At 43.4% G+C, this 17,637-nt stretch overlaps 1 protein-coding gene across 1 annotated transcript in view; it reads left to right on the plus strand.

Moving 5' to 3' along the window:
* Window positions 1–483: 483 nt before the first annotated feature.
* The window catches only part of SLC25A13 (solute carrier family 25 member 13), a 214,526-nt gene continuing 197,372 nt past the window's right edge, over window positions 484–17,637 (plus strand). Inside the window, exon 1 of the mRNA XM_060020496.1 lies at window positions 484–707. Within this exon, the coding sequence (XP_059876479.1) occupies window positions 693–707 (15 nt within the window). The 5' untranslated portion in view covers window positions 484–692. The remainder of the gene's footprint in view (window positions 708–17,637) is intronic.

Consider the following 17,637-nt stretch of genomic DNA (forward strand, 5'->3'; position numbering starts at 1 on the left):
GCCCTACTATGCAGGGCTGAAATGAAGGAGCTCCATGTTCTGCACTACATACAGTCGAGTTTGCCAGATCTGACCTAAAAGTAGACTTGCCAGAGACATTATTTTGCTATTTCCGATAGACCAGTCAATGCTTCGGGATTCCTTATAGCAGACAGGAGCCCCTTTGAAAGGAAACACCTGGCTACACATGGCACCAAGTGTAGTTCTCAACTTCCCCAGGCTGTGTGCCCCGCCTGTGGGTCTCGAGGGCCCTGGAGCAGCCCCTAGAAGCAGCCGAAGCCAACAGCTTCCCTCGTGAGGCCACCTGATCCCAAGAGACAGGCTTGCACCCCGCCACCCGCCCTCGGCCCCACCACAGAAGTCGCGGCTGCTGGACAGCGGAGCCGGGGTCACGTGCGCGGGTCCAGTCTACCGCCCCCAGACCCGGGCCCGCCCCGGCAGAAGGGCAGAGGCCATCGGGATCACGCGCGCCCCGGCGGCCCTGGCCGGGCCCAGCCAATGGGCTGGCGGCGCCCGCATGACCCGCGCCGGCGGGAGGGCGTGGGGAGGCAGGCCGGGCGCGCACGCTGCCAGGCTGTATCGCCGCTCCCGCCGCCGTCGGGACTGGAAGTGAGCGGCCCGGGCCCGCAGCGCCAGCGAGCCAGTGAGAGCGTCCCGCAGCCTCCCGCAGCCCCCCGCACCCGGTGCAAAGCATGGCGGCCTCCAAGGTAAGCGTCGGCCCCTTGGCCGGTTGCCCCGGGGGGCGCGAGGGGCCCGGGCGTTCACGTGCCGGGCTGGTGCAACCGGGAAAGCAGAAAGAAAGGGGCGCGGGGCAGCTGTTCCACCTTGCAGCAGAGGGAGGAGGGAGGTGCCCGCCTCTCCCGGGCAGCCCAGACAGCCGGTGCGGAGAACGGGGACCGGGGCCCGACCTTGCAGCAGGAACTTTGCTGGCTGGACCCTCCCACTTGGCCCGGGCGGGGAGTCAGTGCCGAGCCAAAGCCGGTGAGCAGGAGCGGACACGAGCGCGTCCCGGGGCGTGGGAGTGCTCGGGGTCTGCAGGTCCGTACTGCTACCCCAGCGCACTCGCGCTCCTGACCCTGGTAGTTGTTGACCCGAGCTGCTTCCCGGGGGTCACAGCCCGCGCAGAAGCCTAATCCCATTCGGTTTCAGAGGCTCCGCCCTCTCACGGGTGGGGAAGTCACCTTAACTTCCGTTTTGGAGACTGCTTGAGAGAGTTGGCCTGGGCGTGTGTGCGTAAAAACTCCAAAGCACCCGCATCCCCCCAGGCCCCCCGCTTCTCGTCCTTCTCTCCGCATCTGACAACACTTACATACCGGCCTCTAAGCGTTTGAGAGGCTTCTTTTTAGAAATGACAAAACAGATTGTCTTGGGAGCCTGTAACTCCTGTGAAGTTCTACTTAAAAGGAATTCTGCGTAAGGTGACTCATTAACTAACCCAGAGGAAAGGGAACTCCGACAGCTTGACCTTTCCTCTTTTACCATTTCTTGAAACCTGGACACCATTTCAGCTTCTTGGGACTCCATTTCAACTTTTCTGGCAGAATACCATATTTAGTCCCAATCACTTGAATCATTGGAATTTATTGCTTTTAATTTTAAGTTCATGAAGGCAGCCCTTTAATCAAGCCTATACAACTTCTTAGCTCATTTTAAGTGCAGTGAACTTAAATATACCCAACATTTCAAACATTTGTCCTTAATCAAAACTCTGTGATAACCCTCAAGAGGAAAACATGGCCAACACATCATATTCCTATTTATTTGAGCAAACTAATCACATTTGCAATGGAAATTGTAAGCAGACAATTTAAATGCCGTTCTATGACTTAAGTTTCTCCGAGCGTCCCGAAATCTGCAGGCTTTTCGGTGTTCCTAGATTATGTGGCCTAAGTGGCCTTTCTCTTTTCCTTAATGACTCTGAGTTCCATCCTAAGGAGTGTGCTCTGGGTATGCATGTGCAGACACATGGGTATGTATATAACTGTTCTAGTTAGATTCCCTGAGGATCACTGGGATTCATTTTTGGAACCTACATCAGCCCTTTCAAACCCAATAGCCCTTGACCTTTTCTTTGCATTAAATTTGCATGCAATAAGTACAAGTCACCCTCAAGGTGACTTCTTCCAGGAGAGTAGGTGGGAGTAGATACCCATACTTTACTGTCATTTTTATGTCTATAGATGAGTTAAATAATTTTACTTAATTTGGAGATAAAGTGAGGAACTTAAATTGAGGAGTATGCATGTAAATGGAGTATAAGACTGATTAACTAGTTTGAAATAAAATAAATGACATGAAGGAGGTTTAACTTTTTGGTTGTATTTTTATTAAACTGTCACTTCATATCAATAAGTGCAGTTGAATTTTAGCCAAGTAGTGAGAGTCAGGGAAAATGAAACATTTCATTTTTATTCTTTGGGAACTTGTGTTTTTGTTTATTTATTCATTTAAACTTGCCTCTTTTCAGGATTTCTGATGGCTCATGTCATATATACATATATTTATAAACCAACAAGACATATCAAAATCAAGTCAAAGTAGATGAGAAAAACAGGATAAAGGGAAAATAAGATTGAAGCCAGGACTAAGGTTAGTGGAAAATAAGGATGTATGTACTTGCTAGAGGTGACTGAATTTTCTAGCAGCCAAAGCAAAGAGGAAGTGATCAGTGAGGTCAGTTACTTGGGAGAGAGGTCTCCTTTTTCTGCTATCTGAGGGCAGTTTCTCCCCATCTTTTTTTTTTTTTTTTTTTTTTTTGCGGTACGCGGGCCTCTCACTGTTGTGGCCTCTCCCATTGTGGAGCGCAGGCTCCGGACGCGCAGGCTCAGTGGCCATGGCTCACGGACCAGCCGCTCCGCGGCATGTGGGATCTTCCCAGACCGGGGCACGAACCCGTGTCCCCTGCATCGGCAGGCGGACTCTTCAACCACTGCGCCACCAGGGAAGTCCCCCATCTCTTTTTATATGCAGTGAGCAAACTGCATTCAAAACTACCTCATGACCACAAATGTATGTTTGTGGATTCCATAAGGCCATTTCTTATAGTGTTTCTCATTTTAGCTCAAGGGTGGTAAATGTAGGTCCCCAAATGAGCTGTGCTGGTCCACCTTAGTCCAAGAATACCCTTTATTTAGTTGCCTTTGGACTCTTATTAGGGTGAGGTGATTCTGTCCTCTATTAGGCAGTGCTGGGCAGCCCCAATTCAAGGCCATGCTCTTTGCTTTTTCCTGGAGCACAGATATTCCATATTGAACACAGAGCCATAGGCTTAGCAATCTTAATCTGGGGGTAGGATTGACATCCCCTCTTAAAACTTGAGGAACCTGACTAGAAGAGAATCCCATCTCAGTGGAGTGCCTAAGATCCTGGAGTGCCCAGAATCAGAAACTGGTCTTTTATTTATTCTTTTTTTTTGGCCACACTGTGTGGCTTGCAAATCTTAGTTCCCTGTTCAGGGATTGAACCCAGGCCCTCAGCAGTGAAAGCGCAGAGTCCTAACCACTGGACCTCCAGGGAATTCCCTTTTATTTATTCAAACGTAAGTAATTTTTCATGTCCCTCTTCCTTTAAATAGTATAAATAGGAAGGCTGAGAATCTGTTCTTTGGTCTGCTTTTATTTTGATTTCTGCTTGATGGTTACTACTTAATGCAAAAGGTATTTGTTTTTTCATGAAGTAACATTGATCTGAAACTTGGTGTTTTGAGATGAACTTAGAAAACTTCAATTCTCTTGCTGCCGCCTTTTGTAGGAATAATCCTATGGTTTCCCTTGGTAGATGGTAGATGATAAGTGGTCTGCCTGTACTACTAGTGTTATTTTGAGTATTTCTTTAAAAAACTTCCAAGCTGTATTGAAATGAAAATGAGTTTTTTAAATTCTATTTTATATATTTCCATAAAAAATTCATTTTTAAAAAGTAGTGTTAGAGAGGCTATCCTTTTCTTGTAGTTGTAGTCAACGTTCCCTTTTCGTCACAGGTTGAGTTTATTATCCATTAAGAATGACGAAATTAAACTAGGCGAAACTGTTAAAAGAGATTGCTCACTGGAGTTCAGGTGTGAGAGATGTTCAGGTATAAAACTGGACTCCAATAATTTGGGTGAAATTAACCTAGAACTAAAAGAAGAACATTTGGAGACAAGCTAAAGCATTCATAATCATGAAAATTTGGTCTGTAGTTCTAATATACTTAGTATTGCTATTCCATTGTTGACTGAGTTGTTGCCGTGATCGTTTAGAATTGTGTGTATTGTGTTCTTTCTAATGTTGCAAACGGGAATAAACTAAGGATATGAAAATGAACTGGACTCCGTTTGGACCTTCAAGAAAACCACAACCATACCACAGGCTAAATCCTCTCATGGAAGTGCCCCAGGTAGGGTTAGTGCCATAACAAGGGCTTATGGGAGCATCAGGGAAGGAGCCCGTTTCTGTCAGGGGAGGGGAGGGAGCATCTGAAAGGTAGTGGTATTTCAAAAGGAATAGTCAGAGGAAGAGGGAAGACCATTCCAGTGACAGGAAACAGCAAGTGAAAGAAAGAGAGGTGAGAGCACCTGCTGCGTTTAGGGGATAGCAGGTAATAAAATCAACTGGAGAGTAGCTAACACTTACTATTTACTAGATGTGAGATTCAGTTCTAAATGCTTTTCATTATTAACTCGCCTAATGCCCCTAACAGTCCTATGAGTTACATACTATAATTTCTGGTTTATAGATGAAGACTCAGACACCAAGGGGTGATGTAAGTGGCCTAAGATCTGATAATTAAAAAGTGAAGAAGCTGGGTTTCAAATCAGCCAGTCTGGCTCCAGGGTCTGTGCTCTTACCCTGTCCACCATATTGTCTGCCTGGTAGTTTAGCATAATGGAGAGTAGAATTTATGGGAGAAGGGGGAGATGGCTTGGGAGGGGAAATTAGATGCCTCTTATTTAAGACATTTATTTAGGTCTTGTAACTGTAAACCAGACTTTTATTTTTGAGAAACACTTACACAGTGCTTACTGTGTGCGAGGCACTTTCCCAAGTGATTTACAAATAATAACTCCTTTATGTTTCATAATACCAAAAGTAGGTGTGGTCTATTTTTGTCCTCATTTGACAGGTGAGAAAACTGAGGTCTGGAGAGGTTAAGTAATTTCCTCACGGTTATACGGAGAATAAGCAATACAGCTTGGATTTGAACCCAGCCAGTCTGTGCTCAGAGTCTCTGCCTCACCTGCCCAGGCCTTAAAAAGAAGTTCCATTTGCAGAGGTGCATGTGAGAATTCACATGTTATCAGTTATGGGCATGTGTATTTCCTGATCATTCCAGTCCAGTAGTTTGTATCTGTAGAATGCTTTGGCACTCAGTATATGCTTCATTGTTAAGTGGTTTTTGAACCAGATTGCACAGGCCAGAAATTGTCATATACTTTTTTTTTAAACAACTTTATTGAGATATAGGTCATATGCCATAAAAGTCACCCATTTAAAGTGTACACGTCAGTGGTTTTTTGTATATTCACAGAGTTGTGCAACTATCATCACTGTCATTTACCTTTGTAAAAATTTTAACCCAGTGTTCACTAATTAGGACTTGGGCTATATATTTAACCTCCATGTTTTTCATGCTTCTCATCAATAATAATACCCTCTTCAGAGGTTTGTTACTGAGGATAAAATGTGATTGAGTTTATTAAGGATATTCTTCAGGTTGAAGGTGTTCTCTCCCATATGGTAAAAATGGCTAGGTATTTGATGGTATAATAATAGTATAATAAAACAGATTAGTTTTTTGTACTGGACAGGAAGGAAAGAATGTTTGAGTTGTTTTTATGCAGCCATGATGCTGGTAAGTTTCTGTGCTTCCACTGATGTTTGGATTTAGGGTTTCTTAAATTGATGGTGCTGGATGGGCCTTGGGGTTTACATAACACAATGTTCCTCACTCCTCCCTTCGTTAATCTTGTTCCCTTTTACCAGGTGAAGAAATGGAGTCCTAGGAAAGTTTGTAATTGGTCCAAGTTCCCTTGAAACCCGTTTGCTTTTTGCACTATTGTAGTCCAGGGGTTCTCAGCACATTATAGTCCTCTGGACTGGTATAAAAGTGCTGATGCCTGGGTCTCACCCAGAGGTTCTGATTTAATTGGACTTAGGTGTGGCCTGAGCCTCAAGGTTTTTGAAGGCTCCCCAAGTGAATCAAATCTGCTTCTGAGGTTGCCAGCCACTGCTCTAGGCGGTTTTCCTGCTCTTTGCTTCAGCTGATCCTCTGATGGTTCCTTCTTGGAATAAGGAAGGAATGCAGTGAGATCAATGCAAGTCTCTGGTGTGTCAATTCAAAGGAAGGATACATAGGGGTCCCTACAAGTTGTCTTCTTTCTTGACAATTTCTTTACAGTCCTTCTGCCTCGTTTCACCTTCGTGCTTAGGCATCAAGTTTATATAGTTTTGTAGTTATCCTAGAATATGGGTTTTATCACCAAATTGATTGAAAGCTCCTTTTGTCTTCTGTAAGTCTCAGTGGTTTTCTGTATCAGTGTAGGTGCTTGAGGGGGGAAGTGTTGCAAAGAGCAAGGTAACCCTGGTCTTGCAGCCTTTTCCCTGGCTAACCTAGTTGGGTGCCCATGTGTTGTCAATGTTCCCCAGTTGGGTCACAGGGCTTTACAAGTGTTGTTTAGCAAATAGAGAACTGGGGGTGGGGAGAGGGATGGGAAGGGTTGAAAGCCCTGTAGGGTAAGAAAATCAGGGAGCAGGTCTTCCTGGATATCAAGTTCTTCTGTAATTGCTGGAGTTGCTCTGACTCCTTCGGCCTCTTTGACCTTTTGTCCTACGACTGGCCTCTGCCTTTTCTTTTAGTGGAAACACATTTTAAAAAAATTTTATTTATTTTTGGCTGCATTTGGGTCTTCGTCGCTGCATGCAGGCTTTCTCTAGTTGCGGCGAGCAGGGGCTATTCTTCATTGCACTGCGCGGGCTTCTCATTGCAGTGGCTTCTCTTTTTGCGGAGCATGGGCTTTAGGCACGTGGGCTTCAGTAGTTGTGGCTTGCAGGCTCTAGAGCGCAGGCTCAGTAGTTGTGGTGCATGGGCTTAGTTGCTCTGCAGCATGTGGGATCTTCCCGGGCCAGGGCTCGAACCCGTGTCTCCTGCATTGGCAGGTGGATTCTTAACCACTGCGCCACCAGGGAAGCCCCAGCCTCTGCTTTTGTTGAGTTCTTAGATGGAGGCATTCCTTCCTGTGTTCTCCACTATCTGTGAGGATTAGCTCTGCTGAGCGTGGTCCATTCCTACTCACCCTGCCCATCATTGGCTGCTTCATAGCACTTATCCTTCCCACCATGTTTTCTTGGATCCCTTTGTGTGAATCTGCTGGTGTGGTTGCTTCTGCTTGGGATGTGCCCTTGTCACAGTGATGTAATTCCCTTGGCAAAGTACTTAATAGCAACTGAGCAAACCCTGTTTTTCATGGCCTGTTTAACCAGACCCTCTTGTTAGGTCAAGTCAACCCCATCAATGGTGGCTCTGGTCTCTTAGCTCAGAATTATTCCCAGTGGCTGATTTGTAGAGTGGTGGTCTGGTTTGTTGGTTGGAAACGTTTAAAAGATAGTGTACTCGAACTCACCATTTCCTTTGGAAATTTGCTTTGTAGTTGCATGAGTGAATATAGGCCTGGTGATTTCTTTTGACTTTAGGTGCTGACAACATAGCAAAATTACCAGTGTTGAAATTCTTAGCAATTCAACGTAAATAAACCACTCTATTTAATGGCTGTTATTAGGCTGGTAGCTTTGTCTTGATTTCCACATGTAGTCACAGTTTCCACATGTTTTCCATGAAAACTGTTGACTTGATATGAAAGTCAGATATTTCAATATACAATTACTGTTTTATGGTAAAATGTCTTTTGCATAAGACATAAGACAGTAAAATTTGTAAGAAAATTGTCTAAGTAAGTGTAGGGGAGGAAAAAGTTTCCCTCAACTCTCTTAGGGTCCCTGGCTGGGTCTGAAAATTAAAATGACAAAGGCAGATTAACAAAAGAAAAGTATACAAATTTTGCTGAATTTTTATGTGTACATGAGAACCTTCACAAGAGAATGAAAGTGACCAGAGCAGAAAGCTTTAAAACCCTTTGGACAATGAAAAATAAATTTGTAAAGAATTGACAAGACAAAAGGGAAGTAAATGGTGAAGAAGTAACTAGGAAGATAAGGGTGGGTTTAACAAGGTTTGTGTGTGCAGGGTTTTTGGCCCCAACTTCCCCATCTTTGGTGATGATTGTCTCCTCTCCTCCTGGAACAGGGATGGTACCTTTTGTAGGGGAGTTTATGACCTGTTTCAGGAAAGAAGGTTGGGGCTGTGTGTGGGGATGGTCAGAGTGACCTTCCTGTTGCTGCTGTTTTCTTAAACTCCTTCAGCTTAAGATACTGAATATGCCAAGGTGCCGCATTTTGGGGTAGCATGTCCTGAACCTCGTCGTAAGCCTGATTTGAACAGGTTTTTAGACCTGGGCTCATATTCAGTAGTTTTCCTGAGTTAGACATGATCTGTATCTGTCTGATCCCAGCCACAGTTGTAGTCTGAGATGTAGAGGACACCCAGCTGCTCAGTCAGCACCCCTTTCTCATGTGGGAAAACGCTTCAAGAACTTTTTTTTTTTTTTTAATTTTAAATTAGTAGCTCTGGTTTAGTGAAAGAGCCCTGGACTAGAAGGCAGGAGAACCTGGATTACAGGTCCAGTGCTTCCACTGATGGTGAGAACGTGGACAAGTCTGACTTCTCTGGGCGCTCAGAATCCCCGTGAAGCAAACAGGGCCTATCTGTGACGTCTGTGATGAGCAAATGAAGTATAACATGGGAAAGCACTTTGGGGATTATGAAGTGCTATAGGGACTGTCAAGTGATGTCTGTTGGAGACTGTGGGACGTTTCTACCTAACTGAAAACTAGGGACATAGGTATTATTTGACCTACCTGAACAACAGATGGTGTGCTTTTCTTAAGCTCATGATCTACTAAATAGTCACCATAATGGCTAGACAGTCTGGCTGCTTCAGTAATCAGATTCTCTGAGTGGTGTGGTCCCTTCCTGGAGCCTTGCTATTAGAAGCTTATGGTCCAAGGACCAGGAACATTGGTTTTACTCGGGAGCTTGTTAGAATTGCAGCATCTGTAGACTCATCCCAAATATTCTGTTGCATCAGAATCTGCATTTTACATAGATCCCCAGGGGATTGTAGACACATTAAAGTTTAAAGAATATTGGTCTGGAACTCTCATTACTGTGTAATTAAATGTAGCTGCCTTTCTAAACTGAGGGTACAGTACTTTTTGATTTGGTTGTAAGTCAGTCCAACTTTCTGCAGAATTAAATACATAGTGATAAAACCCAGTATGAATTTTAGGATTCTTCGGGTTAATTTTGATTCCATTGGGGCCAGGGTATTATTTTGGATGGTGTCTCTGAATTATTATTTAAGGGTTGTACTCGTCTCCATTTCTTTACTACCCACCTGTACTTAAAATTCCTGAAAATGAACTTATGCCTATTCTAGTTTTTGACATTCTCTCCTTTGGGTCACCAGTAACCTCTGTTCTGAAACTGTTGGCCCGTCCTCCTTATCTCTGGCCTCACAGGACCCCGTGTCCCACTCCTTCCTTCCTGGAGCACCTTCTGTCAGCTTTCATGATGTGCCCTCTCCTGCTTGGTCCCTTAACTCATACTTATTCTCCTTGGCCGGCTTCTTTTTGTCCTTCTGCTCTCCCCTGAAATGTTGGTGTTCCCCAGGCCTCTGCCTCAGATCCTTTTCCTTCTGACAGGTGATACTTCATGGTACTCCCCTTCGGGCAGCTCTCTCAAGCACTGGCCTTGCGTTTTTGACTTTTTGTTGGAAATCTCAACTGGCTTGTCTCAAAGATATTCCAAACTCTGTTTACTAGAATTGAATTCATCTTCTTGGTCATTCCTTACTTTTAGCTGCAGTTTAACTTTCCTACCAGTTAAAGTTTCTGGTTAGTTCGCTAAGTACTTGGGTGGGCAACCAGGAGAGACACCATTGGCAGGAACTTGGATATGGGCAAAGAGATGGGTCAGTCAAACCCTTCTCATTCCCTGGAGCAGGTGTGTCCCATCTCCTCCATTTATGTTCAGGTCCTCATTCCTTTTTAGGTCCAGCACTGCCATAGCTCCAAGCTGGTTTTGCCTTTGGTCTCTTCTCTGCACTTTCCTCTCCATTCTGCCCAGAACTGTCAAAGGAAGCCTGTAAGATTGGCCCTTGTGTCCCTGTTCAGAGCAGTCCTTTGTTCATGAGCACAGCACTTAACAGTTTTTAAAAAGTGCATTCAAGTGTGTTATTGATTCCAACTGCATGCCAGCTCCTATACTGAGTGCTGGGCTTCCTCAAACGAGTAAGCTATTGGATTTGTTTTCAGGAACTCACAGTCTACAGAGATTAAAATGACCAGATAATGTGAAGACCCAAGCTTCATTATCTGATCTTTATAATCATCTGCAAGACAGCAGGGAAGGTGTCATAACCTCATTTGACAGAGAAACTTAAGGTTCAGAAAGGTTACGCAAATAACAGTGACAACAGCAGCTGACACAAGCCAGATACTGTTCTAGGCACTCTGTATGTGAAGTAATTTAATCTTCACAACAATCCCACGGCATGTAAGTGCTATTATTGTCTCCATTATACAGATGGGGAAACTCATCTGTACAGAGTGGTTAAGTCTCTTGAGGCACAGAGAGATTCCATGACTTGCCCAAGGTCACACACCTTTCAAGTGGCAGAGCTATGACTGGAGCACACGCAGCCTGGCTGCAGAGTCCATGAACATAACCACTGAACTACATTGCCCTCTTTAATCTACCTTGCTGCACAGTGTGGCTTCATTATGCCTAAAGAATAATATTTAATCTCATTGGTCAGTTTATGCCTCTTTGGTCTTGACTGTTGTCTAACTTTTCCAGTATTACCTCATGCCATTCCCTTCTCATATCCTTCACAGCGGTTTGTAAATGTGACATGTCCAACCCCTGTTCAGATCCTGTGCCATAAAGCTATGGCAACAGTGTAGCAGGAAAAAAGGGAGCCTGTTTGTTTGTTTCACTTAGAGCTCAGTCAGAGACAAGAATGTTTCTTGTCATTCCTCTATATTGGTGGGCGGATTTTGTTTGTTTTTTTAGTTCTTTCCTTCAGTTTTAGGGAAAGCGGTCTTAGTTTTATTCCCTCATTCCTTGAAGTATCTGTAAGGATGTTAAATCCCATGTCCTAGTTTTTATAGTTGGTTTGTTCTAATCAAGATTCAGACACAGTCTGCACATGGCATTTGGTCGATATTGTCTTTTAACTCTTGTTAATCTATAGGTTTGACTACCCATCTTTTTTTGTGTTTCCTTGAAGTTTATTTGATGAGTGAATTGGGTCATCTTTCCTGTAGTTTCCCACAATTTGGAATTTGCTGATTGCACCCCCCTGATGTTCGTCTGTCCCTAGTGTTTCCTGACAATTGATAGTTAGGTCTGGATGCTTGATCAAGTTTAAGATTTTATTTTTTTTTATTTTTTGTCTTTGGCTAGAATACTTCCTAGGTGGTTGCTGGCTGCCTCTCTCAGGTTACTGGATCCTTGGTACTGGATACGCCCATCAGGAGGCACGTAATTCCTGGTTGTTTCCTACGTTGTTATGTTTGGTGAGTGGGTTTGGATGTTGCCTTTCTGCTGCACCGGCGTTTTGCGTAATGGTTTCTTTTAGTTGGCTACGTTTTCAGATTCACAATTGTTCTTTGTGGTGCATTGTGTTGTTCATCCTTTAAAAACACACACGTGTGCCTGTGTGTCTACACGTATGTATGTATATATACATATATATTACAATGAGTGTGTATCACAGTGACAGCAAATAGGGGCTATTAAAATCAATTGGATATTAATTAGTGGGCACAGAGTTTGTGTTTGGGATGATGAAATGGATAGTTCTCATGGTTGTACAACATTGTGAATGTCCTCAGTGCCGTTGAATTGTACACTTAAAAATGGTTAAAATGTTAAATTTTATGTGTTTTATCACAATAAAAACAAATCAATTGAAACTGGATTGTAACATACTGAATTTTTTTAAAAAATTAATCATTCCATGACTATTATTCTTTCCCAAAAAGAGTCCAAGTGAGATGGAGGTGGGGAAGTAAAATTCTTACTTACTGAAGAATCAACTAATCAAGTAGAAGGTATGATAGAATTAGAAAAAGAAGACAAATTATTTGGCAACCTGCAGGTAATGGATTCAGGCACGTGTCCTCAGTGGATGCTAAAACCTTCAATAAAAGATTGTTGGAATTCTCCCTGTCTCAAAGTATCTCCCTATAAATTACTAACTACAAAGGGGAAAAAGTACCGTTATAAGGGAGGGCTCGGCCTCAATCTGTGATCCAATTTAACATCATCAGAAGGAGGGAAAAGCTAGCATGGCACACCCACAGGTGTGATGCCATGAGAAGTATACAACGTGACCTTTAGAGATTTCTTGCCAAAAATGTTGACTCTGAATCTAATCATGAGGAAACAATTAGACAAATCCAGAAAATAGGACGTTCTGTAAGACCTCTGGCTTTAAAAATGCCAGTGTTATGAATGAAAAGGCTAGATTAAAGGAGGCTCCCGAAGAGACATGACAACCAAATGCAGCGCTTGAACGTGGATCCAAAATAAATAAAACAATGGCCCTGTTGGAGCAACCTGAATAAAGAGTTTATATTAAATTATACTGTAATAGTTGGCTAGGGCTGCCATAACAAAGTACCACAGAATGAGTGGCCTAAACGACAGAAATTTATTTTCACGCAAATCTAGAGGCTAAAAGTCCAAGATCAAGGTGTTGAGAAGGTTGGTTTCTTCTGAGGCTTCTCTCTTCGGCTCATAGATGGCCTTTGTCTCTGTGTGTCTTTACGTGGTCTTCCCTCTGTGTCTGTGTCCTAATTTCCTCCTCTTATAAGGACACCAGTCTTAAGGGATTAAGGCCCACCTTAATGACCTCATTTTACCTTAATTACTACTTTCAATATCCTATCTCCAAATACAGATTCATTCTGAGGTACTGGGGGTTTAGGGCTTCAACATATGAATTTTGTGGGGACACAGTTCAGCCCATAACAGATATTAAATCATTTTTAAATTGTCTTGGGTGAGATAGTGATATTGATGTTCTGAAGGAAAATGGTCCTTGCTGTTTCTTATATTTTATGTTTTCCACTAGATTTTAAACTGATGACAGGGACCTCAAAGTACCTGTTACATAACATTCAGACACCATTTGTTGACTTGTTCGTTTACTTGGGGGTGCCACCCATGGCAACGTGAAAGCGAGCAGATTTCTGCTGCATGCGTGTGGTTTGTTGGAAACTTCTCTTTTTCTAATAACCATTTTCTCAAGCCCCTCCATCCCTCACTAAACTAAAAAAACTAATAATTTGGAATACTTGAGGAGTTGTGCATGGGTAGCCCCCAGGAGAGCGCATGGTGAATCATAGCTGCGGAGTAAACCTCAGCAGGGATTGGGCTGTTCAAGGTAGATGAATCTCCATGACTACAGAGAAGCTGCTTCAGAAGGACGCTCCTGGAGAAATGTGCTTCCTTTTGACTAAGAAGGTCTAGCTGCATTATAGCGAGACATTCCCAGCAGGTCCCAACAGTATGTCTGCTGATTCAGACCAGCTGGTCTCAGTAGCATACTGCACCCTCCAGGTGGCTTGACAGGAAAGGCTGGTGATATATCCGGTCTCTTATCTGACTCTCCCAGGCCCACTGGCAAGGACTTTCATTCCTTGTGTGTCTTCACGAACTTATTTTATTGCAGGTTGATGTTGACTCTGCGCTTCAAGATTCCACTTTCTTTCCATTGTGAACTGAGACGGGCATCTCAGTTCCAGAGTAAAAGCCCAGCTCCTGGTTTTCTTATGGTGCTTCTTGGAGGTTTCTGTTAGCCCATTTTGGTGTCCACCAGCAGTTTAAGAAGAGCCTGGTCTTGACCTTTGCCCAGCTTTCCATTGGGTTATTTGCCTTCTCATATTGACTTGTTCTAAGAGCGCTTTTAAATTAAGAACCTTGGCCTTTTGTCCTGTTACACATTATTTATATGTTTATTTTTTGCAGTTGTTTGGTGTTTAATGGGTTCATACGCACTTTTGATTTTTAGAACTTTTTATGTTACACATTAATTAATCTTTTCCTGTATGGTTTCTGCATTCTGGCTTGTCTATCATGTTTAAACACAGCTTTCCCTCTTAGTATTACATAAGAAACCACTCATGTTTGATGTCAGATGAAAGGTAGGAAACCAGTTTAATTTTTGTTGTTGTTGTTCAATCCCAGGAGGTCATAAACCTTCACTAGTGCCACTTCATCAGCCAGCATGACCTACTGCCAGCTCAGCCCAGACCCTCTGCTGGCTCAGATTCTTAAGAGGAGCTCTGATTAGTTCGGAAAGCCAAGAGAGCCTTCCCTTAGGGCTCAGCTGTCCACTGATGACTCAGTCAGCTGGGCCGCTATGAATATGGAAAGGATACAACGAACTGGCAAGCAAGGCACTGCTAGATTCTGTCCCAGAGTATGCTACTTTCATTCAATCCTGATTCTCACTCACTCTCTCTCTGTAACAGGTGAGAAAATAGGAAGTCATATTGCTGGTTAGCAGTAGAGTCAGAATTCAGACGTCCATTTGCAAAGTCCATAAAAGGTGTAAATAGCATTCTATGAGGGAAACCTGGTTAGAGAATCTGGAAAATCTTCCAGGAGGAATTGGCATTTGACTTAAGCCTTAAAAAAATAGTAGCATTTTTTAAACTTCTCATTATGGAAATTTTCCATAAAAAATTAGAACAGTGTAACAAACTCCCACGTCCCTTTCTTTTTTTTTTTTATTTGAAGTGGGCCTCTCACTGTTGTGGCCTCTCCCATTGTGGAGCACAGGCTCTGGACGCGCAGGCTCAGCGGCCATGGCTCATGGGCCCAGCCACTCCGCGGCATGTCGGATCTTCCCGGACCGGGGCACGAACCCGTGTCCGCTGCATCGGCAGGCAGACTCTCAACCACTGCGCCACCAGCGAAGCCCCCATGTCCCTCTCTAACCAGTTTCAGTAATTATCAGTTTATGGCAGATGTCGTTTAATTTATACTACACCCTCTCTTGTCCTCTCATCGCTCTGAGTTTTTCAAAGCAGATCCCCAACATCATATCTGTAAATATCACTGTGTACCTCTAAAAAAGATTTTTTAAATGCACAACCAAAATATCATTGTCACATCTAAAAAAAATTTAGTGCTTCCTCAATATGATCAAATATCTATTCTGTACACATTTTACATATTTCCCCTATTGTCTTACAATTTTTTAAAATTGTTTTCTGAATTGTCATCTAAATAAGGCCCAGGCAATGCAATTGGTTGATATGACCTAATTTTCTTTAATCTCTAGGTTCTCTGCTTTCTTAATCTCCTGTTCTTTCTTTTTTCCTTCTGAAAGTCATGATCCCATATGATTAAAATCATGGACTCTGTTCAAATTATGGCTCTGGGCAAGTTACTCTACCTCTGTCTACCTCAGTTTCCTCATCTGTAAACAGGGCATGATTGTTTTTACTTCCCGGGTTATTGGGAGGGTCAATATGCTCATGTTTCTAAAGCTCAGAGCCAGGCCTGGACATAGTAAGCTTTACAGAAGTGTGGGCTTCCAGAGGGGTGTGGAACCAGAGCGCTTGCTCAGAGTCATGTTGAAAATCGTGGGAGAGGAAAGAGGAGGGGTTGCTCCAGTGAAATTGTGCCCAGTCTTTGGGACGAGGATCCCGGCTGTGCAGAGGGCTCCTGTGCATTTTCTTTTAACTTCCTCCCGGGTTCTTGACTATTCTTCAGTTATATGATGTTGATACACAGCAGAATTTTGAACAGGTGAGGTATTATTTAGCGAAAGCAACTTTCTGTTGTCCTTTGATTTGCTGCTCTCTCTTCTCTGCGTCTAATAAGTTAGCTATTCTCTCAGCCATTTTACCTTTCTGTGGCGTTATCTGGGCTCCAGCAACTTGTGATCTCCTAAGTAGAACCTTTCAGCCCTTTATAAATATGTCATATACTTTTTATATTCCTTTGTTCCCCATCAGGAACATACACCCCAGTCTTCAGAACAGCACAATCAGTTTTTATTCATTTAAGGAGCAGTAGTAATTTGACACTTGCTAATGTGTAACAAATTATATTGGGAGTGGTAATTACAATTGCAGCTGGTTGCTAATTACACTGTAACCTTGATGCTTTAAAAAAACTGAGATGAGTTCAGCATATAATACTGAGAATAATGTTCTCCATTAGGTAAATCTGGCTTCCACTGAACCACGGGTATTTATGTATAATACCAAATCAGAAAAACTTTATTTTAAGTGGTTTTCACCTGTAATGTTGTCCAGTAGCACCATTCATAAGGATAGCTTAAAGTCCCCATCTTTGATTGCCAAATTCCTGGCACATCCTCCAGGTAGTATAATTAGTATGAAGATGACCTGGGCTCTAGGGTTATTTTTGGCTCCGTGATTTACTACTACTCATTTAAGACTAAGTGTCTTACATGCCACAACTTCCTCATCTGGAGACTGGGATGTTAATGACTTTTCACCTTGAATAGTTTTAGTAATGTTTAAGTGAGATCAGGCATAAAGCCTTTAGCACATGCCTAGCATAGAGTTAAGGGCCCAGTAAAAGTTAACTGGTCAGTGTGAACTGCTGTAATCAGTAATAAATAACCCAGCTCCAAGACCTTACCTCTGCCACCCCTGACTCCAAGAGCTAACCAGAGTTAGCACTCTGATTTGTGATAGCATATAGCATCACACACTTTGTACCAACCACTCGTTGATAAGTCTGTTGTTCCCCCTCAGGGGGCAGGGTCTCTGGTTATTTGGCGTTGTCCCCTCAGTGCCTGGTACATCGGAAGCTTCCCATAGGCGATCGTGTTGCATGAACGAGCAAGTGGAGTGGCACTGTCTCAGGCAGTGGTTCTCCCCTGGGGGCAGGGTAGTTTTGCCCCCAGGGGAGATTTGGTAATGTCTGGAGACACTGTTGGTTGTCATATCTGGGAGAAGGGGTTGCTACTGGCAGCTAGTGATTACAGACCAGGGATGTTGCTAAACATCCTACGATGTGCCCGACAGCCCTCTATAACAAAGAATGATCTGACCCAAAACAGTACGGCCAAAGTTGAGAAGCCCTGGTCTAAGGCAACTTGACTGTATTAGGTTGTGGCCCTGGGGGAAAGACATGGGGCCTGGGGCCCATCAGCTCTTTGACCTGCAGTTTTCTCAACTACAAAGGGAAAGAATCCAACCTACTTCAAGGATTCAAAGAAAGGGAGATTATACAGATGTGTGCCTAGTGACTCTCCCTGCTTAGTTTCATCTTGATGGTCCTGGCTACCCATGATCTTTTTTAAAAATAGACTTTATTATTATTGTTTTGGAGTGGTTTTAGGTTCATAGCAAAATTTAAAGAAAGGTTCAGAGATTTCCTGTACTCCTCCTGGCCGCCCCCCGCACATGCATAACCTCTCCCGCATTATCATCATCCCCCCATCAGAATGGTACATTTGTTACAACTGATGAACCTACAGTGACA

This window comes from Delphinus delphis, chromosome 9 (assembly GCF_949987515.2).
Source record: "Delphinus delphis chromosome 9, mDelDel1.2, whole genome shotgun sequence".
NCBI lineage: Eukaryota > Metazoa > Chordata > Mammalia > Artiodactyla > Delphinidae > Delphinus > Delphinus delphis.